Raw genomic sequence first — 25483 nt, forward strand, 5'->3', positions numbered from 1 at the left:
GACGCAGATTGGGAGAGATGACATTTCACTTCGCTAATTCCTAGCTCTACTGAGTAAGTACTATTCAGGGGGGCATAACGCTATCTGTGTTGAATCATTTGTTCATGACATTGATGTTGAAGCACCCATGCTCAGAAACACAGTCATGAGTTTTATTCGTAGTGTAATGAATGCGGAACACAAATCTGGTTTCTTGTCAAGTGTATGACAGCATAAAGGGTGCATACTTGTTTGTGGCAACTGTTGTGAACAAACTTTGGGAAAGAGTATTTTCATATCATTATGGTACAGCAAGCATGGGATATTTAAGAAAAAAATGCTGTAATTCATAAGTGTCTGACCAGTGCAGTGAGGTAGTACGTGTCATTACCAGAGGAATTCTGCGCATTATTTTCCAATGGTCATCATGTTCATCTGTGGCAACCCAAACCACAGTGTGGCCACAGATGAACATGATGACCATTGGAAAACAATGCGCGGAATTCCTTTGGTAATGACACGTACTACCTCACTGCACTGGCCAAATATTTATGAATTGCAGCATTTTTTACAGCATTATGCCATGAATTACAGCATTACGCCATCTGTGAGATGCTTTGGTCGTCTACATCGGAATTCTTAATGAGTGAATCTAATTTTTGTACCAGGCAGCTGTTAGCCGCAGCATATGAGCAGTTTTGTTCTGCTAATAAATGAGGACTTTGTAGTAATAAAAAAAAAGTTTAGCTCATACTTTTTAAGAGGCTGCAGCTGGCTTCAACTAATCTGTATGTGTGTGTATTAGCACCATTTCCGAAAAACTTTATTAGAGCTCCCTACCGTGTTGCATTTTTGTTTGTGGCACCATTGTGGAGACGTATTTGTCTCTGTGCAGGCTTAATATCGAGGAAGACATGTTGCCGGTAGCTGCCAATTTGCCCCACGGATACCTCTCGTACAAGCCTCTTGGCCTGGGCAAAGGAGTGAGTCTTTAGTCCAGAAATACATTTTCATTCATCTTTCACTTCTCTCTGTGGTAGGTTCCACTGAATGGGCATGAGGAACAAAGGAATTCTTGTCTCTGTTGTGCCATGTGAAAAACATGCAGGGATGGTCTATTTCATTCTGTTTCTGTGCATTTCTGCATGTCAGCGTTTCCTGTGATCGGCAAGCATTATTGTACGACTTCTCTGGTTCGAGCACTGTACACCTTGTGTGCGTTGTCTTTGGATTCCTGCATTCCAGTTCTGTGGCCCTGACGTGCGGCTTGTCGAGGGTGGCCGGGAGCTGTTCAAGGTTGGGTTTAGGCTAGTCTCCACCGTCCACACTAAGGTATGGTTCAGCTGATCTTTTCTCTCTCCATAGTGATGCTGTTGGCCTTCTTTTGAGCACAGCAGTCTTAGCAAAGGCGCAGTTTTCTATCTGGCGATGTTCTATAATAAAGCTGTCGTCATATTCATGCAGACTTATCTACAAAAAGGTGGAAGAGTTTTCTTGAGCTTTACAGTAGAAAACTGTAGACACTGTTCTTTCTCTAGGATGTAACATGTATGTAGTCCCAAGCACCTTTCTTGGCGTGGTCTGTCAGCAACTTCTTGCATTATCATCCATGGAGAAAACCTTGAAACGATCTTTGTGCCTGTCACCATAAAGCCCCGTCTCTATCCGTAAGGTAAAATTAGCATGTGTGTCATGTAAAAACAAACAAAGGCAATGAAGAAAAATTGGAATCTGCAACGCAAAAATGTTTTGTCTTAATAAGAATTAGCTGAAACAATAATTATGACCCCAGGCCTTGCATTATCATCCATGATATTTTACCTTGTAGCTTATCATACAGTGAGGCTTTATGTTTGATTGAGTAGTTTTTAAACTTCAGTGTGTGAAAGGCAGGTTGAGACACGGAAGTTGAAGCCAGACATTAGGTTAAACAAAATTCCTTTTCACTAGCTTTCAAGTCCGTCTTTACCACTGAGTGATTATGTGTCGGAGCTGTTTGTCTTTTTACATGCATGCCCTGTGCCTGCTCCCCAAGTGAACCTGCTTTCCTCTGTGCGTTTATCCCCAGGACCAACACCTGCACAACTTTTTTGTGCACTGTCAGAAGCTTCTGGAGACAAAAGTTCTAGGTCCTGACACAGAGACAAGCACTCTCCTGAAGGTAAGCCCCCCTGCATGGCTTTTCAGATGCAGCTGTGCCTGTACAGTGCAGTTGTGTTGTGATCTCTTGATGCATGAATTTGAATGAGCTGGTGAGAAATACGTAGCACAGCCTCTTATTTTTCTTTTTAAGCCGTTAAGTGCCAGTGTGTGTAAACACTAATGTGGCACTGTTAATTGCCATTACTTAGCTATGTTGGATTTATTGGCAACTACAGCCATTTTGTGCCATTATGGATGGCATTGAGATTCCAAGTGATCAGTGACAGTTAAGGTATCAAAGGTACCTCAGTGTTCATTTCACAAGGCTGACCATTATCTGTTGATTGCAGTTAGAGAAAACACTTGACCAGGGTTAGTTTTGAGGCAGGTACGTTCATACTTGGAAATAAAATTTGTTAATTTTATAGATTGAGGTGATTCTCTTGACAACTAGAAGGTGTCTGCGTGCTTGGCTGCTGGTGCTTGATTGCAACCTTATTGATTGTCACACTTCTTAAAAGTTCTTTACCTGTTCTAAATTAACTCTGGTAAAATTTGCAGTAAATTCTCTCTTTCTTCACTCTTCTGATCATATTGCAAGAATATGGGCATTGTTGTTGTGCTGATTGGGATTTGCTATTATTTTCTTAGTGAAAACTTAATTAATGGCAGTAAAGCTGTAGCATTGACTAAGCATTACCGTTGTGAATTCTGATTTCCACCTTCTATTTAGAGACAAGGATCTTGCATTTCTTATGGTTTGTTTATAGGTGGCATTCGAGCTTCCTGACATTGAGTTGCTTGTTGCATTGCAGCTTGTTTTTTCATGCTCTGAAGTTTCTTAGTGTTGTCGGTAGGGTTAATGTGTCATGTTTTTTTTCTTCTTCTCAATCTTTTGAATGCTGCATTTTTGGTTAAGAATAGTTTGCAGCTTGACCAGTTGTCAGCGCTACCTGCGTGATTAAAGCATGAGCTGTTTATCATTAGGATGCTATGGATAGTTTGCAGCATGTTATTTTGCTCTCGTTGTTGCAACTTCTCGCATGTTGATGACATTGTCTATTTGCTTGTGCATATTACCTTAGATGTAAAATTTTTGTTTGCTGTATTGTAAGAGGAATCATGATGGAATGCCTTTTGTGTGTACGGCTGAAATTTAGCTTTTGGGTAGCTTGTAGAAATACTTTTAGGCAACATTATATAGCTGTTTCTATCACTGACCTGCAAGCATGGGACTCATGCTTTATCGGTATCTTTTGCAGTTTGCACAGATAAAAGGTATTGATATGTAGACAGGACTGTCAGTAAAGGGAAATCAACTAAGAGATTGTGTGTGGTTTGCTAATGTGCACCAGGTTTTTATTCTCGAGCGGATGAAGTTTTCGTAGTTTGTCAAGTTCTTAATGAATTCTGATGAGTTGAGAGACTACTATTGAATTCGATCATGCGCCTTTTATTTGGTTAACTTGGGCACAAAAATTGTGGATGATCTGATCGGAGCGCACTGATAACGTAATCTGATCTGGTTCTTGATGGTAGGGGTGTCTTCCTTTTTTCTTTTTCAGTGACTTAGGTTGATTAAAAAAACTTCTATGTTGTTATCTTTAAAAGTTGCTCCTTGCTTCAAGGTTTCAAGAGTATTCCTGCATTTTTAGACTGTTGGGAATTGCTAGCTGTATGAGTGCTTTCCTCTTTGTGCAGCGATAAACCAAGTGATGTAAGCAGTTGTCTCAGAAACACTTGGCCTAGATTTTACATAGAGCAGATAAGGTGGGCCAGATATGCACTGCTCTGTAGGAGACTGCATTGACTCGGAATGCAGCTGTATGCCGTTTAACAGCCGGTCATTTAACAAGCTTGTGGGTGGATGTGTGTTTTTCTGTTCCTGCATGGGCTACTAATCTCTGCAACCTGCCCTCTCTTGGAGTGACCGATTGATTAACCTCTTGGTTGGTGGCTTGGCACGCTGCATGACTTCGTGGCAGCATGATCTGTCGTTTTATGTGTGCAACTTGCACATCGCAGTTTTCGCAGGTTCTTTTTTCTTGTTAAAGATTCCAAGCATATTTTTGCTGGGATTTTTCAGGGTAGCATAGCTCTTTTCACCTTTGCACCGTGAGGGCCGTGTTAACGGCTAGAAATCTGCTCTGAATTGATGTGGAAGAAACATTTTTCTAGCTTTAATAACTGTTGTGCAGCGATACATTTAGTGCAGACCAACACACATCTTGTATCACAAAGATGTGTTTCTTGGCATTGCTTGAATTGTGCACAAAGGAATTATAATTTTGCCTTAAAGTGATCAATAATGGCTCCTTATCTTCTGTATGTGGTGAACATATGCATGTATTGATGTTTAGTTATTCTATATTGCTGTGTATACGTCATTTTTTTTTTCTAAAAATGACCATCTGAAATGAGGGGTTCGACTTGTACGCGTAGTCGACCTGATTTGAAGGGTTGAAAGTAGTTTCGGTAGAGCCATGGGTAGTACACGCCTCTTGCTGGTGCTCATTCCTGGCCAGCTTTAATTTATCTAGCGTCAACCTAAATATGAAATTGACTTATATCTAAACTTTTTTTTTTCTTGGGCGAAGGCTGGGATTTTGGGGCTGGACAAACCATATTTACACTAATTTAACGCATACTTTTTTGTTTGCTGCTCCTCAAGATAACTACAGTGGTCTTCACCACCAGACTCGCGAGCTGGTAGGAGAAGCAAACTTTTGGATGACTTTGGGGCTGCGCGGCAAGCATGGGGAAAGTATATGGTGGCTATGAACGTTGAAAGAAGGCGGTGTAGGCCGTTGAGAAAAAGTAGCCTCCGGAATAGCTGAGCGGAGTAGGGAAGGGATGAATGGGCGAATGGGCAAAGATTGGACAGCACGAAACTCGTAATAGCAATTGAAGGCTTTGCTGTGGTCGATGATGTCGTGCACATCGAACACATAATATCGACGTATCCATTGCTTTGGAATTTTGCTGGCCATTGGTGTTTCTTTTTCGAGCCCTCGGCACCTCAGCTGTAGTTAGGTTGAACAAACTGGGATCATATTAGTAATCGTAATAGGTCTTTCTTTTTTGTGAGGTCTGCAACTCCTCTCTCACGTTATATTCATGGTCATCTTATATACATGCAAATACAATATGCTTGATGTTGACTTATACGCGGCAGCATACAGTAACTGTTTGTGGGTTTTTATTTGATGCCTTACGTAGGATTATAATGCTAAAATTGCTAAATCCTACTGTTGTCTAAAGAAATTCACGAGGTTAGATAGTTAGAAGCCTGTGAATATTACCGTTTGTTATTCCCTTTATATCAGAGGTTACTTTACATCCCATGAAAACTGAGAATATTGCTGTAATATGCTTTATTTAGCGTTCAGATGAGCCAGGACTAGAAATCATAGCAGCACAGTGTAGCATACTAGCTTATATTCACTTGAGTGTTAATGCAGCCACAGTTTGGGGAGGACTAAGTAACATACCTTTTTTCCAAAAAGCTGTACGAACATGCTTATTTTAGGATCAGTGCTTTCATTTTAGAGCTGGATTTAACAGGTAGCACGCTCAGAGATGGATAGAAAGACAGGGTAATGTAGGCCACTTAAATGCCATAGGTTTCACCATCTTAATAATTGTGCAGTATGAAAGTATCCATTTAATACATGTTAAGAAGTAATGATTAGCACTTCTTTATTTTTAACAGAGTGGAGCCTAAATAGGACATGCAGTGCTCAAGATTAAAGAATCACCTGTGCATTTTATAAATAAAACTGTACTGCTTCTACCAGCAGATATTTTGATCAGGCATAAGCCATGCTGAAATGTACTTCCCTAAATACAGCCTTCATTGAGGTTTATGATGCTGTATACTTTGACGCTTAAAGCAGACAGTTCTTTGAATCAAACACCTACCAATTCATGAATCTTTATCATTTAATATTGTTAATGTTGTTATATTAATGTAGTTTAACACTATTAACATGCAAATAATTCCTAGTTGCATTCTAATTTTACAATGGCTTTGGTGTGTTCAACGTTTTTAACACTATGACAGCTCTTTCTGATTGCTTTCTATCTAAACAATCTGGGAAACAATGTTGGTACATATTCCTAACAAATAAACTTTTGGAGCATCTTTCTGGGCCAGGATAATGGAGGAAATTTCAGGAATTTTCCAAAACAGGGCCTTTTCCTGCAATAACATTGGAGTTGTTGGGGTTGTTATGCACAATTGTGTGTGATATAATGTGGTCTGCACTAAGTGCTAGTGAAGGAATCTATTGGAAGTATTGCCGTGATGTTTTCTTAATAGATGCTTCATGTCCTGAATAAAAATAGTATATGGAGAATAAAGCAATAAAAATTTTCAAGTACATTGTTAGTACACTGTGTTGTATCAGGAAAACAGCCAACTGATGTTCTTCAGAAATCATGTCACCATGGAACTTTTGAAGTCCATCATGATTTTGTGCTCCAGCGTTTAAGTGTGTATTTTATTAAGGTCCACACATGTCCTTAGCTATTCTGTTCCTTCTGTTACTACCTGCCATTTAAGGCTGAACTGAACTTTACACCTTGGCAGCTTTTCTGAGCACATTGGCTGCAATCATACAGTTACGCTCACTGTAACCTGCAACAGATAAGCTGTTGCGTGACAAGTGACAAGATGTGCCCAATGACGACAATGCGAGTTTAGCTTGTGGAAAATGAGAGAGGGCTCCTTTTGCTTGACATATTTCAACAACACTGTGCAGTGATGTTAAGGAAGCGCTCACTTTGGCTGCTGTAAATACGTTGCAAGTTGCATTGAGTGCAACTGTTCACAGTAGTGGACTTTTATTCAGGACATTGTCGCACAGATAGCCACGGTGTGTAAAAGCTGTTGGAGGCATGTGAGTGAGGTGCATGTCGCTGCTTTTTCGGAGAGAGAGACGGCAGGTTGTGTGTGCGTGGCCATGCAGGAACAGGCACTCCCCTCAATGGGCACTGAGGCGGAACGGGAAATCTCAAAGGTGGTCAAGGTTGGTATGCTCGTGGTACATCATGTGTGAACTCCGCATGCTTTGAAGTTCCTCGTTGAAAGTCATGCCTCGTAAATCGATTGCAGACTCTGGTTCTGCATAGTCAGGTTTGGAAGAGTAAGGCAGCAGGGTTAAGGTGTGTGTGGTATTTCTTCAACGCCATGCCACACATGCATAGTCCCACCTAACCTTTTGTGCACTTACGTCCCATTAGGTTTTCAGGAAAAGGTGGCGTTCATGAAAGCTGTGCAAATTTTAGCCTCCTTTAAGGACATAACGAGCCTGATTTAGCCTCTCTCCATAGTTCTGTAGATGTATCGCCTGCATGAAACAGGATTAAGGGACAGTTTCCATTTTGGTTGCTTCAGATGAAAGTGCTGGGTGAAATTTTTTTATCGCACATGAACACTTCTTTCAGCATTCATTCAGAATTCAGCGGATACATTTCTGTAGCTTAACGATTACATTGGTGGCATATCTTTGTGGCCCTTGATACTTACATAAATCTCACGTATAACAGTACCTGTTCATTACATTAATAAAATAACTACTTGAAAAGCTAGGATTTGTAGGATTTGATAGGATTTGTCAAGTTACCTGGCAGACTTTCTACTGGAACTGTGTTTTTGGGGGTGGGAAACCACGTCGCATTGCACGTCTTGACGAAAAAAGGGAAATTTTCTGTAAGGTTGATGCAGATATGGGGCATCATATAACTGAGTGTAGTGAGCCCTGAATGTCTAATGCCCTCTTTTAATTGCAAACGGTTTGTCTTTCTCCTAGTGTTATGTGCATGGGGTCTTAGCTTGTCTCTCTTGACAGGCTGGTTACTTCCAACTTCTCTATCTGCTACTTGTTTCCTTAATTTCCCTGAATGATACTATTATTATATTGTAACAATTCTATTGTGCTTCGTACATGTAGTATCTGTGCTAAATATCTTTAGTATACATAGCATGACTCTGCATATATGCTGAGAGGGTTGCCCACTTGCAGGAATAAAAGTGAAGTATTCAAAATGCCAAAACCTTTAAACTTATCTCGGCAAAGTGCATTTTGAGGGTAGAAGTAATTTGCTTTACCATAGTTTTGTTTTGTAGTGAAATTATCTTGTGTTTATGACTGTGTTGATGCCTCAGCCAGGTACAAAATAGAACACTGCCGTAATTGTATGTGTCCATGCTGTGTGCCTTTTTAATGAGGAGTAGCAAGACTGATTGTTGACTGCAGTAAGCTCTCTGGTGTAAAGGCACTAACATATTGGCCTTCTATTACAAGCAACTCCTGACTCAAAGCTATACAAACATTGACAAAGAATAGTGTTTCCCCTCTGTAGTGTCATGATTCGCATCTGTGGTGAGGAGGTTCCGTGGCGACAGCTGTTTGTTGTCATGATGTTAGTTTTTCCGGCTCCTGGATGTAGCACTGCGTTCACCTAAGTCACTTTTTTTTTTTTTCCTGCTTGATGTATCGCAGCATTTTCCTGCTTTTCTTCTGAGCCTTAGCAGTGGGTTCAGCTGCCTTTGTTACCATCCTTACCTTTGTGAGTGGCCACGTGGAGGTGCCGTTACCATCATTGTGGAAGCCATTTTCTTCTCTGGCACTTCACCCTAGTGTGTTTCCTGTCTAGCTAATGCTTTCCAGAACGCGACGCATCTAGCTTCATTACACAAGTGCAGAACTACTGCAACTCTGCATGTGGAAGTGAATTAAGAATGAACGAACAAGTCGTAAAGGGTAACAGAGTACAGAGTAAAGGGTGAAGGATTAGGTCTCGAGAAAGAGAATTTGCTACAAGACAAGGATGGAGGCGAGGTGCAGACAAAGCAAGCACAGAATGTACTTCTCAGTGTACGCTTCGAAATGAATTATGTGTCACTGTGGTGAAGCAGATCGATGGCAGTGGCGACGATACTCTCGGCTCTTCCACTTTATGTACTCAAAATGGCATCATCTGTTATGCCTGCCAATGTAGTCATCACCGCTGCAGTGGCTCAGTGTTTATGGTGCTCGGCTGCTGACCTGAAAGACATGGGTTCGATCCTGGCCGCGACAGTCTCATGTCGATGGAGGCGAAATTCTTGAGGCCCGTGTGCTGTGCGATGTCAGTGCACGTTAAAGAACCCCAGGTGGTCGAAATATCTGGAGTCTTTCACTGCGGCGGCTCTCGTAGCCTGAGTTGCTTTGGGACGTTAAACCCCTATAGAACCATAAAAACCAATGTAACCACTAATAGCAGCACCAGTTGTTCTGAAAGTACTAGTCGCAACATATTGCATATGTTGCTGTGGTGATGGCTTTGTGGTCCGAAGTGTCAGGAAATGAAACTGCTAGATTTTCACCACTGCTGGTTCGAATCTCGTTCGAACCACTGGAAAAGTTTCATTATGGTGGGTGTCTTTCAGACAGAGATTCCAGCTTTGAAGGCTCTTTGGCTTTGGCATCTGCTTTAGCAAGAGCGTTGCTGCTCTGGCATCAGCTGAAATTGCACCTCATAAAATGAAATTATAAAGAATGGGAACTGAAAGTATTTCATGCTTAAAGTGCTTAGTGGAAAAATTAGTGCAGTTCTGTGGGACAATTTTATTGCTTAGGAGTTTGAATGTATGGATCGGCATGTTGTACAAACCAGGAGTGCATCATCATGGTTCTATTATGTAAGCGAGAAATAAAAGAAAGCTTTGCATAAAATAAAGTAGAAATATCATTACTAGTGGCCACAGATTTAAGCATCCTAGCACACAATTAAGTTTGATGGTGTATACTGTTCAGAACTCATTCTCGAGCTGCATCTGTGAAAAATTTTTACAGGAAGCGTGATTCTCATTTTTTTTCTACATGTACATTTGTTAATGTTTTAGAACTGTTATGTAAATGAAAACCCAGGGGCGTCAAGCATTTGCCATCCAGGGCATGGAGCGGAAATAAAAAACTTGCCATACTTCGAGTGCGATTCGAACCCTCGGTGGCATGAACAGATCAGCTTCACTTGCTTCTGCTTTAGACCATTGGGCCATCACCGCAGCCTCTCTCAGCGCGTGTTAAGCTTCTGCTGTGCTTTGGGAATCGTAGTCTTCATCAATTTTTATCCGTGCGCGATACAGTCCAAACGTAAGAGCACGCGGCCGTTTGCATGTGCCAGCTGAAGTTTGAATGTGTGTCCAGTTTGAAGCCTATGCGGGATGGTACTTAATCAAACGTTTGATCCAACCTGACATCTCATTTGAACAATTTGAACGATATCCTAAATTATATCAAAGAATTGGAAAACATGACAAGTAGCCCTTCTCCCCACGTGTTAAACTGCTGGCCTCTTGCACTGTGGCACTGGTTGTGCACAGAGGGCGCCACAGATCTCTGGCGCATGCGCTAGTTTGTGTGACTGTACAAAGAGGGCACTATGAGTCAGTGCACTCAAGAAATAGGAGCCTACTCACTAACCATTTTCCTCCTCCGCAGTTGTATTGATTGCCTATTAATTTTTTTTCATATTTTGCATTCCGTCCAAAACTGAATATGAACACGCAGAAATACAATTTTTGTTTGGTATATTTTTGCCTACTTAGACTTGCTTGAAATCTGCGTGCCCATGAAGTAAATGTAGTGCGTGAAAGGTTTGGAATACTAGCCTGGCTTGAGGCTCTGGATAAAAAAATTTGGCTGCTGCTGGATAATGTAAAGTAAAAGTGTTATGTACAATTTCTGAAATTAATAAAAGGCAAGAAAGAGCAAATAATTCGACCACTGTTTGTCAGAGTCGTGCTGAAAGTCCTTGGCATTAAATTTTTGCTTCTTACTCAAACTAGAATATTGTAAATTAAATTGTAAATTGTAGGGTTTAATGTCCAAAAGTGACACGTTGGCTATGAGGGGTGTTGTAGTGGAGGGCTTTGTTTTAATTTAGACTACCTGGGGTTCTGTAACATGCGCTGACATCGCATGGCCCATGGGGGTGAGGTTGCATGTGGCCTCGGAATCCTTCTGTGCTCTGTGGGCTTTCCTTACTTCCTTTACATTCAATAGCCTTTGTAGACCCTTTGTCAAATGTTACTGCTTGATCTCAAAACTAGCACATGTGGTAGACATCGGCACAATGAAAATGGTTGGATAGACCAATATCGGTCCCAGTTTCTGGAGGTTTACAACAGCAAGGAACAAAACATGCATCGCTGGTTTCATATGTTTTATATGGAGCTTTTAATGGTGTCATGATTGTACATGTGGTTCAGGTGACTGTTATTGGCTTGTGATTTCCATTGTTTGTGTTCTGAAAGAAAGATAAGAAGTTCCGACCAATATTTCAGGAAGTAAACAATTTAGCACCCCTGTTTTAGGTGGCTAACTCTCTAGCCAGAAGTGCTGTTGCCCAAATATGCATAGAGTATATGCATTGGCTGTGCATCGAGTGGTTCATGTGCTTCCTTTCATCATCACAGCCAACAGCATCTGGTTTGAATTTTCCTAGTCTAGGGAAAGGAGGCTTAGACACTGCAAAACGGCTTATGACAGTGCATTACAAAAGAAAAAACAATGAAACTGCCACTTGGTCTTTTGTTCCGGGTCAGATTGTTAACCTGAATGTTGCACTATGCTGAAATTTAACTAAGCTGCATTAAATTTCTTGGGGGCGCAAATTATAACGCAGTAATTAAGGAATGTCTCAAGCCAGGAGGATGTAATAGTTGAGGAGGGCGTAGAATGATCGAAAACTGCAAGCAGGACGTGGAATAAAACCAGCTGCCTTCCCCCCCCCCCCCCCCCCCCCCCCTTCCTGCCCTTGTCCTTTTTTTCTTCCTCCCGTGATGTATCTCAGACTAATGACAGCCTCTATGAACAGTTGAACAGTGGGGCAGTTTCCAAGAAGTGTGTGTGACCTCTTGTCTGTTGCTGCCACGCATTTTTTCCACGTCTGTGAAGGCACTGCATGCGGTTGAAGGCAGTGCCATGATCCACTTCCTGCCGACGACGCTCAACCAGCTACTGCGGCTCCTTGTCAGCACAGGCAGCGAGGAAGTGGCACTAAACACGGTGCGCGTTCTCATCCACCTGGTGACCTGCGTACACGAGGCTGGCCGGGAAGACATCCTGCACAGCTACGTTCAGGTGCGTGCAACGTGCGTGAGCCTCAAGGAAGAGGCATTGAAGGCACATGGATATTGTGCATGTAGTGCACGATTGGGAGCCTTTGCAACTCTCCAGTCAGCTCCATATTGAACTTTGATACTGTATATTATTATTTTTTTTCTTATAAATTAGCCTCCAAACCTGACGTAGCCTAATCGTACTCACGTTGAGCGTTTTCGATATTTTTTCTCGCCCCTAATGTTGAGCAATTCAACTTGACCTGGGCTTGTGTGACTCAGCGGTGAATTTCTGCTGATAAGATAATTTTGAATTTTCATATTTGTTTCGTATCTCGAGGGACTAATCAAGCTCGGCCTTATCTAGCCCGGTGTCCAACTTGTACAGTTTATTGATTGCCGAGTGTATGCATTTATAGATGTTATGTTATTGAAAAGCCTTTTTAATGAGCTGACCATGGTTTGAGAAATCAGAGGATTACACTCCAAGTTTATTCATATACATGACTGCGTAATAGAGAAGAGGGCGGTTATCGGAATGGCTAGCTCAGTTGCCAAAGAGACGTGTAAAGTGCAGGAGTTTCCGGTGTCAGCAGCAGAGGCAGTATCAGCATTAGTGTGTTTCTTGTGGTTTTCTTATAACCTGTCTCCAACCTTAAGAAGCAGAAATAATTCCCATGAGACACCAGTTAAAACGCTCGAGTCTAGCTATGTTTCCGCAGTTGTCCTTGTCTGTCAGTTGGTTTTTTTCAGTCCCTTTAGTATTGCTGGTTTGGTTTGGTTTATGGGGTTTAATGTAGTATTGCATCGCAGGGTTACTGTGAATGGTTAAGTTGGCAAACTAGTAACGCACCTCTTTTGCATGGTTGTGACCATGCATAGCTCTTGATGCTGGCCTTTGTCAGGATCAGGATGCAGGGGACAAAAATTAATACGACGCAAGTGTTAAATCGTTATTGAGCTCCTGGGTTATGTTCGGTTTATAATGTTGGGGAATGATGTTAGGTATGCATTATCGTGCACGGAGTGTATAGGCAGACTTTCTATGTGAAAGCACAGAATGTTGCAAGACGTATTCTGGTTGCTGCACTGTTCATTGCAAGACCCTGATGAGGTTCTTTTGCCTGCTCCTGATCTCCATGTGCTTTTGTTCCTGTTTCCAGTACATGTTTGTGACTGAGCCACCGCAGGGCTCTCAGCAGACAACGGTGCACGAAGAGTTGACCAAGGCACTGTCATCTTTGTTGGGACCGGACAATGCTGACTTTCTGGTGGTGCACAAGTTCCTGCACCAGTCGTGGTTCTTCTTCCAGATCCTCGCAAAGTCCATGGCCCAGCACCTGATGAACACTGACCGCATCAAGGTGGGTAGGGTGTTTCTTGTTTGCATGGGTGTTGCACCATTGTGGTGAGGTTGAGGCAGTCCAGAAAAAACAGTCAATTTATTTTTTCGTTTTACTTGCTGCATCAGTTTTGATTGGTATTTTCTTCTATTTTGGTGGCATTGTGTGCTGCACACGAATTCTCTTCCTTGCCTATTAGCCCATTTACTGCATTCTTCCCTTGGTGCAGAACACATACATGTTCAGTCATAGGCCCTACATCAGCAGTATTGTTCACAGCTATGAAGCCAGTGGTAACTTAACCAGTACGATATAAGCTGCAGCTCCGAATCCCTGTGAGGCAAATATGAGGGGAATAACCATCTCATTGTGTAGAGGTAAGCCTCAATTTCTCATCTCAATTAAAAAGTACAATTTATTTATTTTTTGCTAAGTGCTGGAGGCTGTAGAGCTCTTTTTCTTTGTCTTTGGGTTGGCAATATATACCGCATAAACACGTGTAAGGGCCGCACCTGTGTATGGAACGCACCCCATTTTTTCGAAGGAAATGTTTTAAAAAAATATAAATTCGAGTAAGGGCCGCACCCGAACTTTTCATGACACAGGAGGGAATAGCCTTCTAAATGCACGCGCCGTGGCCTCCGCGATCAGCTCTGGCTGTGAGCAAAAGTGCGCTTGATCGCGGAGCGCTTGATGCGAAGGCCATGCACGCGCACAGGAGCTTCCTAGTGCCGTCCATCGATGGCGCCCGAGGCCGCGGTCATCATCATCATCGTAAATTTTTGCTCCACCGCGACTAACGTTTTTTCTAAAAACGTTGGCTGCGACCTCCCGCTATTCACATCGGCATCAGCATCGCCAGCTCCAGCCTTTTGTTGTTTTTATGGCATGTTAGCGTGCTCGCCGTAGTTGGGGTGGTTGTGGCTTTTGCGTGCTGCCGCCGAGCTTTGCAGTTTTAGCACGATGGGCAAGTGCCTTAATAGCTACACGGCTGGGAGTTAGCTCTTGAACAGTAAGCGTGTGGCGGGCAGGAAATTCGGCGTGGCCAAGGAGTGCGTCCGATTATGGTGCAACCAGAAGGATGCATTGAGAAACACAAGCTGCAAAAAGTCCGCTTTCCGAGGTAAGCCGTGCAAGTTTCCCGAACTGGAAGAAGAGCTGCTCTCTTGTGTGATGGAAGTGCGGAACAACGGCTACGTGTTGACCGCGGACATGCTGCGCGGCTTCTTTTGGGACGAGCATGCACCAGAGCACAGCACCAGCTCAGAGTCGAAATACTCGGCGAGTGACAATTGGACGCAGAATAAATGCCGCTCATTCCCTGATTGGTGTGTTTTTACTTTAAAAAGAAAAAAATTTCGCAAAACGCGTGTATGGGCCGCACCCCGAAAATTGGCCCTCGAATCTGGAAAAAAAAGTGTGGCCCTTATACGTGTTTATATGGTAGGATAGCAGTTTTTCAGTGACTCATGATGATCCAAGCAAGCACACATGTCACACGCAGTATTGAACAGAAAAACAGCACAATTAAATATATATATACAAAAGTTAGGTGTGAGCAGGACTGAGATACCAGAAAAGGAACTTAATTTTTCATTCCACACGCACAGCTCTCTGCATAACCACGTGTTGGGGTGGGTGTTTTTACGTGGCGCCAAATAGCCAATACCCCTCTATCCAGTTAGATCCACTGCTCAAAGCTGTGCTAATGACAGCCTCGAGCAATGAAATCCTCGTTTGTTGCCCTTGCTTGGTGGTTCATGTCCTGTTCCTCCCTTCAGATGCAGAGGCACGAGCGCTTCTCCAAGGAGTACCACAACCGTGTGCGGACTCTGGTGCAGTGCCTCATCCCACACATCATGCAGAAGCACCGAGACCAGCGTAACGAGACCAGGCAGGCCAACCAGGGCCTGGCACACTTCCTCAAGGTGCAGCCTGCTCAACTGTTGAATAACTAACTGGCTTCATCCCCCTTTCATTTATTCACCTCCAGATATCTGGCCTGTCACTCTTATCTTGGTTCAGTGCTGTATACCTGCTGGATATCTGGCCTATTTCGTTGATTCTTTTCCAGGCACCTGGCTTGTCGCTCTTTCATTGAGTAGTGCATTGTTTGCATTCTTTCTTTTTTCCTCGTCTCTTTTCGCACTCGTTTTTCATTTGAATGTGGATCACCAAGTAGCTAAAGCCTTCACTCTATTTATCTTTATTTTTATTGGGATAATGCTAATTATAATCAAAGTTTATGCACATTGATGACTTGATAATCATAAGCTGCTTCAGGCTTTTGTGACAGCTTTCAGCTGCAGAGTAAAAAATTTGACCATATATTTTGTGCAGTAGAACCCCACTGTTACATTCCCGGGTGCTGTGTTTTCATCAGCCAGTACCACTCTAGCTCTCAAAGAAACTCAAACAAACTCAGTTGTTACATCACAACTGTGACAGCGTTCTCGCATGATATGTCACAAATGTTTGGCATGTGCGAAATGGCAGTGGCATGCTGCCCAAGTGACGCTTTTCCTACACTGCTTCAGCACTTGGCCGCCACTGTGTTTGGCAACCTCTCGCACTCTGCACCTATGCCAACACTGCACACAATTACAGGTGGCATGAACTTTATTTCGGCTGTTGGTGCACTCATTGCCACAGTGAGACGAATGGTAAAGGCTGATGGTGCAAACATGAAACTATGCAGCGGCGCTGGCAGTGCTGTACAAGACCCAGTTGCACGGCTGGGCTCCGAGGCTTTTCTTTCGGTTGTCCGCTTTTTTCTTGACGCCTGCAGCTTAAAGGACGCAGTTTGCAGATTCTGATAGGTCAGGATTGTGTAGGCTTAAAGTGGCTGCCATGAAAACAAGTGCGTGCATGTCTCCCTCCTGTCTGCTGTCTTGCTTCCACCTACAGCTGCTGAAGCAGACGGACGGCCATTGGAGGGCGTTTAGGGAATTCTGCAGATGCAGAATGAATGCCAGAGCCACAAAGTCTTACAAAGTCAAGAGAAGCATTCTGTGTTTACAAGAAATGCAAAGAAAGTAGCAGACAGCAGTGTACAATTTTTTAATGCACTGTAATTAGCTACAGTGTTTCCTGGCTCGTATGCGAAAAACATAACAATGGTCTTCTACTGTAGTAAGTTTTCAAATACGCACCTGTGTGCTAGCTGAAATGTCATCATCTTTTAAGTAGGATTTCCTAACAGAAAGAGGCCTACTTTTCGTATCTCATAGTTTCACCGAGTTGGTCAGACTTAAAGGCTAGGCCAGTTACGAAGAGATTCTGTTTACGAACATCTTGATGTGGTATGAAAGAACCAGCTTCATTGAATAAATATGTGCCTAATTATGCATGCATGCATTTATGCTGCCTTACTATGGCTGCAAGTAGATAGACGCGGGTTGGAAAGTTTTTCATTGAATTCATATTAGAATGTTAGAAATTCCCACTTTTCCTTGCTTTCCATATAGTAGCTTGGGTTTTGTGCAAAGAGCAAACTTGCCTGTCAGGGCGAGTGTTTTTGACTATGGTTTCCTTCTTTCCTACAGAAATGCTTTTCTCTAATGGACCGTGGCTTTGTGTTCAAGCTCATCAATTCCTACTTGGAGAAATTCAAGACTGGTGATGAAATGGTATGTGTTCAAAGATTTCATGCTGCCACACTATAACAGCATACTTTGCTGCTCTGTATTGTTATCAGCAGGAATACTTCCTTGTGTGCACCAAATTTCTATTTGTTTCCTTAACATTGCTGTGAGGAGTTTTCATCATGAAAACGTTTGAGTGCATGGTAGATTACTGTGCTTTGCAGGTACATCTCTGCTTTTCCTTTACCACTCACTTCTGCTGGTTTCCGTGAAAGCGCCAGATTCTGTTACATTGCCTAGGTCTGATATCGGGCTTGCTTTGTGTGTAATGCCTTAGGACACTAAGCTGTATCCTGTCTCGATAGATTACGGTGTTCTAATGACAAAACACTACTTTTCCTGAAGATGTAGCTCATATAAGCGAGATAAGACCAAAGACTAACCACCAAAAGAAAAGCAACCAGCTATGACGTCGAGAACAATTTTGGTACATGGATATCTAAGGCTAGGCTGTGCACGATCCAGTTGAAACAGTGATCATGTAGTCCTTCTTGGTCCTGATGCCAGGGGTTTGGATCGGTAGGCAGGGAAAAAAATGTTCCATTGTTGAATCCGATTTACTCAGCAATAAATTGTTTTGCTGCTGAGTAAACTTCAGTATAGCCACAGAGAGCCAAACAATAAATTTTTACCGAGGCCAAAAATTGGATGAAGTTCCTCCGGGGGTGTCCCTTTAGAATCAGCCTGTTACTAGATATCAGTTTCTCCTACAGATTTAGCTTTGGCTGCTTAGTTGGGACACTAAAATGAAGCTTTTGTGCTTAATTTCGTCACTTGTCTCAGCTAATGAGCATATGAAGAAAGTTTATAATCTACTCAAACAAAGTCGCTTATGCGCCATTAAACTCGACTCAGCTCAACTCATCTCTACACAAACATTTTGTTTAATGCATGTGTGGGGGCTCTTTTAGTGCTACTGTAATGCCTCCATGTTGTTGAGATTAACATTAATTTTTTCAGTGGCATAAACTGCTTTCAAATCATTCAGAAACTTAAATGCAATTAAACCTGGATGTAACAAACTTTTATCTGGTGATTTCCTCGATGATGTTATGAAATTTCTCAATTCATCAACACCAACCTCATTAAAGCATGAGTATTTGTGAACTCCATGGAACAGATGTGTTGCGACAGTTGACTTTGATACAGTAAACTCACTACTCTGACTATATACAGTAGCCGACTGATATTTTGGACTCCGATAATTCGGACTAGCGTGATATTTCGGACTTCGCTAAGTAACCGTCGCGCACCTCATAGGAACATTTTCACGACCGATATTTTGGATATTGCGGAGCCTAAAAGTTCGACCTAATATAGACGCGAGCAGGCATCGCTGTCACTGCCAACCCGTTTGCTGCCACCGTGAAAGGCGCCATCTTGGATTTTAACAGAATCGGCTCGGCGGCAGGCACAATCGGACTGGCTCTGATAGGCTTGGCTATTTGTTCTCCATCGTTGCCATTCGAGATAATGAGATGCGTTCCATTGCCATCAAGATGGCCTACAAAGGGCGCGCGATCGCATTGAAAACGGTACAGCCGGGCAGCTACAGCGTCCGCCGCAGCTTGGATGCCGCGGTGCGGGGCAGCAAACGCGATAGACGGGGGGAGGGGGGGGGACTGCATTCGGAGGCGCTCGCTTCTGCTCGCATCTTCCCGTGGGTTACCTCTCAGTCTTTGCGAACGTCATTGCCCCATGCAAACTGACTGTTCTTGCTTCGCGCAGCGAGTGCATTCATTCGCAGCATGACCGCAGCTGCGTCGCACTATCTGGTATCATGATGTGATATAGGGTGTGGGCATGAGGAAAGCACGGCTATGACTCGGATAGAGTCTAATATTATCGCTTGCAGGCAGAACATGGGGAGCGGCGCTTTTCGCGATTTTTTTTAAGTTCACGGATTTTTTGTACTGTTTGATTATTCAGACCATTTTTCAGGTCTCGCTGGGTCCGAAAAATCGGTCGGCAACTGTATCAGCGATTGCTGTGTTACTTGAAAATCGGCCAAGCCAGGCAAAAGCACAGCGTCGACACCGCAGTCACCCGTTGCACCTTACGTACTGTGAGCCCTGACTGCTGATGTGTGACCATAAACAAATCTTGTCAGTAGTAAATAGATTTCCATGAATCTATTTCATCTGGCATTCTTCAACATGTGGGTTTTTTCATGATAAAAATTTCGGGTCACGCGAAGTTTTTGTGCTCCCCTGTGAGATTCTTATCATCGAGGTTTTACTGTGCAAGGCTATTGGGTTGCGAGGGCAGCACTGTAGATATTTCCTCCCACGAAAAGCATCCCATAAACTTTTGCTACTGATGCTACACGAGATGTGAGCAAAATGTGGACCACTGTTCTTTCATTAAGTTTTTTCACTTCAAGTTTTGTTATATCTGGCCAACAGTTTGGTTTCTCCATCTTTCCAGGAGCTGCACTGCTACAAGTTTGATTTTCTTGAGATAATCTGCTCTCACGAACACTTCATTGCTCTCAACTTGCCCTCTTTGAAAGGCGCTTACAGCCGGGGACACTCGAAGAACGCCAAAGGTATTGAAGCGGTTCACTTTGTTGGTGTTTGTCACACGTGTTTTGTTGTGTCAACGTTCATATATTGTACATGTTTTTGCTATTGTTGCTTAGCAATGTTGACTTTTTTTTGTGTGTTAACCTGTGGGAAAACCTTGTGTGTTTTCTTTGTCCGTTGCTGCTAGCGTCTTCTCTTACTTCTTGCCGCTGCATTCTCCACTTTGAAGGTGGGAGGCGAAAAACCTTGACAGGGACCAGGAATGAGCACTTGTATTCAGCATCTGTAGACATATTTAATGTGCAGAAGTAAGAAAAATGTTCACACAGAGCAGATTGTTGGCAACCGTTTGCTGTCATGCTGACATGCAGTACGCCAAGGATGTAGAAAGGATAGGAATAATATTTTGCTTGAAGAGAAGGAAATTAAAGTGCTTCTAGGAAGTTTTCTTAGAAGACATCATAGTTTCCTATCTGCAGGGTAATTTTTTTTTAAAGATTGGAGGTGTTATGCCTTATTGTGATCCCATGGAACTTATGGCAGATGTTTTGTGGTGATTTGACATCGTGGAAGTGAAGGTCACTTTGAAGGTGAGAGTGACTGGGAGCTGTCATGATTTTCATCCTTATTGTAGCCTCAGATTTGGGGGGAATACGCATCATATATGTCAGCTGCCTTTGACTGAAAGGGTTCTGAATGTCTGGCAAAACGCACACTGCTTGAAACGAGAGAAAGATGGAAATCCTTTTTACACCACTCTTTTTATGCTTTTTGTTGTGCACAGAGGTTCTTTGGAACCTTTTTTATATTTTTTTTTGTCCACTGCAATTGTCTGCACATTACTTGCACAACTACACGTGTGCGTAGAAGCGTGTGTGGACTCTGTGCATATTTGCACTTCTTTCTGCCTTTTTCTTTTTTTTGCCCCAAGTGCACAAGCACAATAAGTGTTTTGAACTAGGTCAGCGTTTTAACATTTGAATGCCATGTGGGGATTCTACTGACACACTGAGCAGTTTTTTGCAGTTCATTGAAGGCTATAGCTTCCAAAAATGAAGGATTAGTAGACAAGCAGCTTACAAATGGCATAATCAGTTGTTTTTGTAGGCTTTCATTTGATACTAGCGATCACGCTGAACTGTACGTATGCATAGCTTGACGTCATTAAATATGATCTGTGACACTCGAATCATTTGCCTTAAAAGAAAAGTGTCTGTGCTCTGCAAGGTCAGGGCAGAAGTCTTGAAGCCTTTGTGGGATTTATCACAAGGAAATGAATGCTTGTGGTCAGCTTTCGAAAAGCAGAATTAAGTTTAATTTCTGTGGTCTCCATGTTATGCTTTAATTATGAGTTGGAAGTCTCTGTCTGATCCCTTTCTTCAACTGAGTATCAGATGCTTGATTGACCTACTGCTTGGCTAAGAGAACTGTGAGAACTAAGAGAACAGGTGCTCGGACAAACCACCATTACTCTCTCTGTAGCAGAGTCAGGGAAGAATCATTTAGCATTCAAAAAAAAAATATGTGGTAGAACCCCACTGATATGCTTGTCAGATCTGCAAGAAAATTGGAATGCGTGTGTACCAGAGAAATTTGTTATCTTAAACCTAAAGATTTGGATTAAAATCCTTTTTGTTCTGCCTAGTTTTCGAGGCCACCGTGATTGGAATTCGCATTCAGCACTTAACAAAACCTTAAGGTGTGGCCCTTTCATTGCTTTGGGCAATATAATTTGACAGCACCCTTTTGCCAATTTCCTCTGCGCTATCAGTCGCCATTGGCGTCAACTCCTAAAGTTATGCACCACTACACCATTTCTTCTTATTTATCAAAAACATCATGTCAAGTTAGCAGGTGGCTTATTTGCAGGCATCCAAGAGTCTAGTGTGAAACTAAGTTTTTGATTTTCTGAAAGTTATGAGTCGGTGAAGTACCATTCTTTGCTACTTGCACTCTGAAACTACAGTCGACGACCGAAAATTCGGACGCCTGATTTTTCGGACATGCTTGATTATTCGGACTTTTTCGCGGCACCGCGACATGGCCCATAGAGCCAATGTATAAGAGCGCTTGAAATTTCGGACGCACCGCAACTGACCACTCGATTTTTCGGACCTCGTTCGCACTCGCCGCAGTACCCAAGCCGCCATATAATGTGTACAGTGGAACCTCATTAATTCAGACTGCAGGAGATATCGAAAACTTGATCAAACAAAACGAAATTCAAGCTTAAAGGGAGCCTCTTGCGACGCTGAAATTCTGCGCGAGTCGGCACATTGCGCTCGCGTGTTTTCGAATTCGTACTGTCCTTGAATGTCTTCCGCCGCACGAACTTGAACCGTAGTCTGAGTTCACGGAACTCATCTGTGCCGAGTCTTCAGTCCCGAACACGGAACGCGAATACGATCGCGGAGGCTACGCGCACGCCGTGGCCTCCGCGATCGAAGCGTGCTTCGGGCGCGCCGCCGGATCTTATCGCGGCCGCGATCTGCTCCGGCGCTGCGCCGTTCGCGGAGGCCACGCGCGCGCACCGGAGCTTCCAAGTGCCGTCTATGGATGGCGCCGCGATCATTATCAACATTTTTCTCGGTCGCGATTTTCCGCTGTTCACATCGGCATCAGTATCGCCAGCTCCAGCCTTTCGTGGCGTGTTAGCATGCGTGTTAGCGCGTTCGCCGTGATAGTGGCTTTCGCCTGCTGCCGCCGAGCTTCACAGTTTTAGCGCGATGGGCAAGCACCTTAAGCTACACGGCTGGGAGTTAGCTCTCGAACGCGGTCGGTAAGCGTGCGGCGGGCGGGAAATTCGACGTGGCCGAGAAGTGCGTCCGATGATGGTGCAACCAAAAGAGAAACACAAGCTGCAAAAAGCGCGCTTTCCGAGGCAAGCCGTGCGAGTTTCCTGAACTGGAAGAAGAGCTGCTCCTCTGTGATGGAATTTCGGAACAGCGGCTACGCGTTGACAGCGGACACGCTGCGCGGCTTCTTTTGGCATGAGCGTGCACCAGAGCGCAGCACCAGCTCAGGAGTCTAAATACTTCGCGAGTGACGATTGAACGTAGAATAAATGTCGCTCATTCCCTGGTTGGTGTGTTTTTACTTAAAAAAAAATTTTTTTCCGCATATCGCGTGTATGGGCCGCGTACCCCGAAAATTGGCCCTCGAATCTGGAAAAAAAAAGTGCGGCCCTTATACGCGTTTATTTTCGCGCGGCGAAATATAGTCATGAGGAGCTTTAGAATGTGTGCAATACAATTGGCCGCTTTCTCCGGCATAGTGGTAATAAGTTCGTGATTTTTTCGGTGAAATTTGATTTTCCGGACTGCCTGATTTTTCGGTCGTTTTCGTGGTCCCTAGAGAGTCCGAAAAATCGGTCGTCGACTGTATACCATAGCATTTGGAAAGGGTGTGAGGCATTGATATTCAGAGTGGGGATGTGTTATATGGGCACGCATGTATGGCACCTTCCAGGAATTGGGCTCCTGTATCGTAACAGCTAGGAAAGCACGGGAATGGGACAAATGTCAGTGGGGTTGACTGCAATAGATGTAGTCACAAATTACTATTCAGTTTGTGACAGACAATAGTTTAAGTTGCACTTCAAGATTGCCAGGCATTCTTGACGGGTACATTAGGTGACACGGGAGGAGCTATTGGGAAGTCATCGTGTGCACAGCAGCCAGTAGGCATTAAACACTCGTGCACAGATTGCGAGGGCACTGCTTTATTTTTTTTTTCTGTGCAGTAGAGGGCACGCTTTTAGTAGCCCTTTAGTTTGGTCAGTGCTTGCTGATTGTAGAGAGTAACGCATACACCCTGTTGTCTCATTCTGTACTATGTTGCATCTGCTGTTGCGGAGCAGACGAAAGCGAGGAAGTTGCGTCGGGCGGTAAGTTGCCCACTCTTGGCTTGGTGGACAGAGCGCAAATACATTGCATAAGGGAAAGGCATCGTTTTTTTTTTAGCGACTGAACAGTCCTGCACATCCTCCCTCGATCACCCCCCTGCCACTCTCTCTCCTCTCCTCGGTGTGTTCCTCCTTGCTTGAGCCTCCTCCTGCGCTTGCGTGTGCACTCTTCTGGTGCTGGCGTTTTTTTTTTTTTTGTTTTTTTTTGCATCTACGAGACCTGCGGTGCACTGTGTGTGGTGTGTGTGCGTCCTGCAATCTGTGGTAGTTGCCACTGGGAAGTCGCTGACTGATTACTCGGAACGAATTGCGATCTAGCTGCATTCGCGATGACGCATTTGAAACCCTCTATCTAACTGAAGAGTATGAGCGTGGAGGCTAACAGAGAGGGTTCAGCTTAAGTTAAGGACAACGCAGCGAGCTATGGAAAGAAAAATGATAGGCGTGACATTTAGAGACCTGAAGAGGGCGGAGTGGGTGAGGGAACAAACGCGGGTTAATGACATCCTAGTCAAAATCAAGAGGAAGAAATGGGCTTGGGCACGGCATGTAATGCGAAGGCAAGATAACCGCTGGTCCTTAAGGGCGACGGAGTGGATTCCAAGAGAAGGCAAATGTAGCAGGGGGCGGCAGAAAGTTAGGTAAGCGGATGAGATTAAGAAGTTTGCAAGGATACGGTGGCTGCAGCTGGCAAAGGACAGGGTTAGTTGGAGAGACATGGGAGAGGCCTTTGCCCTGCAATGGGCGTAGTCGGGCTGATGGTGATGATGATGATGATAATCAGGCAACGTAGTGGTAGCGAACCATGCTCATCATGCCACCAGGAAAACAGAAATGCACTGAGAATTGTGTCCCGAAAGACACGGCGAGGATCTTGTGAAACTCTGAAACAGAATAAAGCAGTAAATTTTACAAGTTCACTTAGAAGATTTGCACAATGAATTTCTTTTTACTCTATTGATTAGCATCCCATTGTGAAGTTTACTTTCAGTTACTAGCTTTCTCTGAGTGGTGGTTAACCTCAAAAAGTTTGCATAGCAAGGGCGGAGCTGTGAAGGCATGGTGCAGAGCTCTTTAAAGCAGTGATCATTGATTTCGTTTATTCGGCTTTCAGATGTGCTGTGGTGGGGTTTGTAAGTTATCTGGAAGGGATGTGCTGGCGTGAAATGAAAGTCCGGCCTGGTGAAATGTGTAGTTTGGGTGGGCATTGCGAACCCATGTGGAACTGTTTTCATTGCCAGATGAGGTGTTGCGATTCCCTCCGAGTAACTGTAGCGAACTTGGTGTGCTCACTCCTGCTGTAGTGTGTAGTATTAGCCGTGATGTCTGCTGGGCTGCTGTGGTTAGAGGTGGCTGCTGCTGCTGCTGCTGCTGCCGCTGCTTCGTTTCATTATGTGTGTGTGCAGCCATGCCAGCTGTGACTGTAGACTTCTTGGGTTTGCGGTTCATGTTTTATAATCGTTTGTCACGTGTGCAGTGTGTGTTTACTATCACAACAGGTAATGATGGAATTTTTTTCTCAGTTATTGAGGCTGACTTTTGAAAAATTGTGATTTGTACCAGGCACTTAATGTTTGATGAGCATATCTGTTATTGGCGTGTGATGCATACTGCTTAATGTCCTTGGGGCATTTATGGTTTTTATTTTTTGACCATGTCATGACTGCTTTTTTTTTCACTTAGATAAAAGCAGTGTATCATTACTTGAGAGATGTTCGACGTTTGAGTGCCATTGAGGTTTTTGGCGCCCATGATACCACTTACATGGATTTGGTGCAGTCGAAAGAAATTACTGTTGCACATTACCGTAAAAACCCGTATATAATTCACCCGTT

At 43.6% G+C, this 25483-nt stretch overlaps 1 protein-coding gene across 5 annotated transcripts in view; it reads left to right on the forward strand.

Moving 5' to 3' along the window:
* Ziz (dedicator of cytokinesis protein Ziz) overlaps positions 1-25483 on the forward strand; it is a 168183-nt gene that overhangs the window by 103897 nt on the left and 38803 nt on the right. For 3 of the 5 annotated variants that reach the window (XM_089545897.1, XM_089545898.1, XM_089545894.1), the window contains exons 19-28: positions 875-962; positions 1225-1311; positions 2048-2140; positions 7092-7151; positions 12069-12254; positions 13396-13596; positions 15357-15503; positions 17121-17204; positions 19647-19767; positions 23604-23630. In XM_089545897.1, coding sequence (XP_089402023.1) covers positions 875-962; positions 1225-1311; positions 2048-2140; positions 7092-7151; positions 12069-12254; positions 13396-13596; positions 15357-15503; positions 17121-17204; positions 19647-19767; positions 23604-23630 — 1094 coding nt within the window. The remainder of the gene's footprint in view (positions 1-874; positions 963-1224; positions 1312-2047; positions 2141-7091; positions 7152-12068; positions 12255-13395; positions 13597-15356; positions 15504-17120; positions 17205-19646; positions 19768-23603; positions 23631-25483) is intronic. The other 2 variants (XM_089545895.1, XM_089545896.1) reach the window with 2 other exon arrangements.

The sequence above is a fragment of the Amblyomma mixtum genome, chromosome 5, assembly GCF_055824585.1.
Source record: "Amblyomma mixtum isolate Tamu chromosome 5, ASM5582458v1, whole genome shotgun sequence".
Classification (NCBI taxonomy): Eukaryota; Metazoa; Arthropoda; class Arachnida; order Ixodida; family Ixodidae; genus Amblyomma; species Amblyomma mixtum.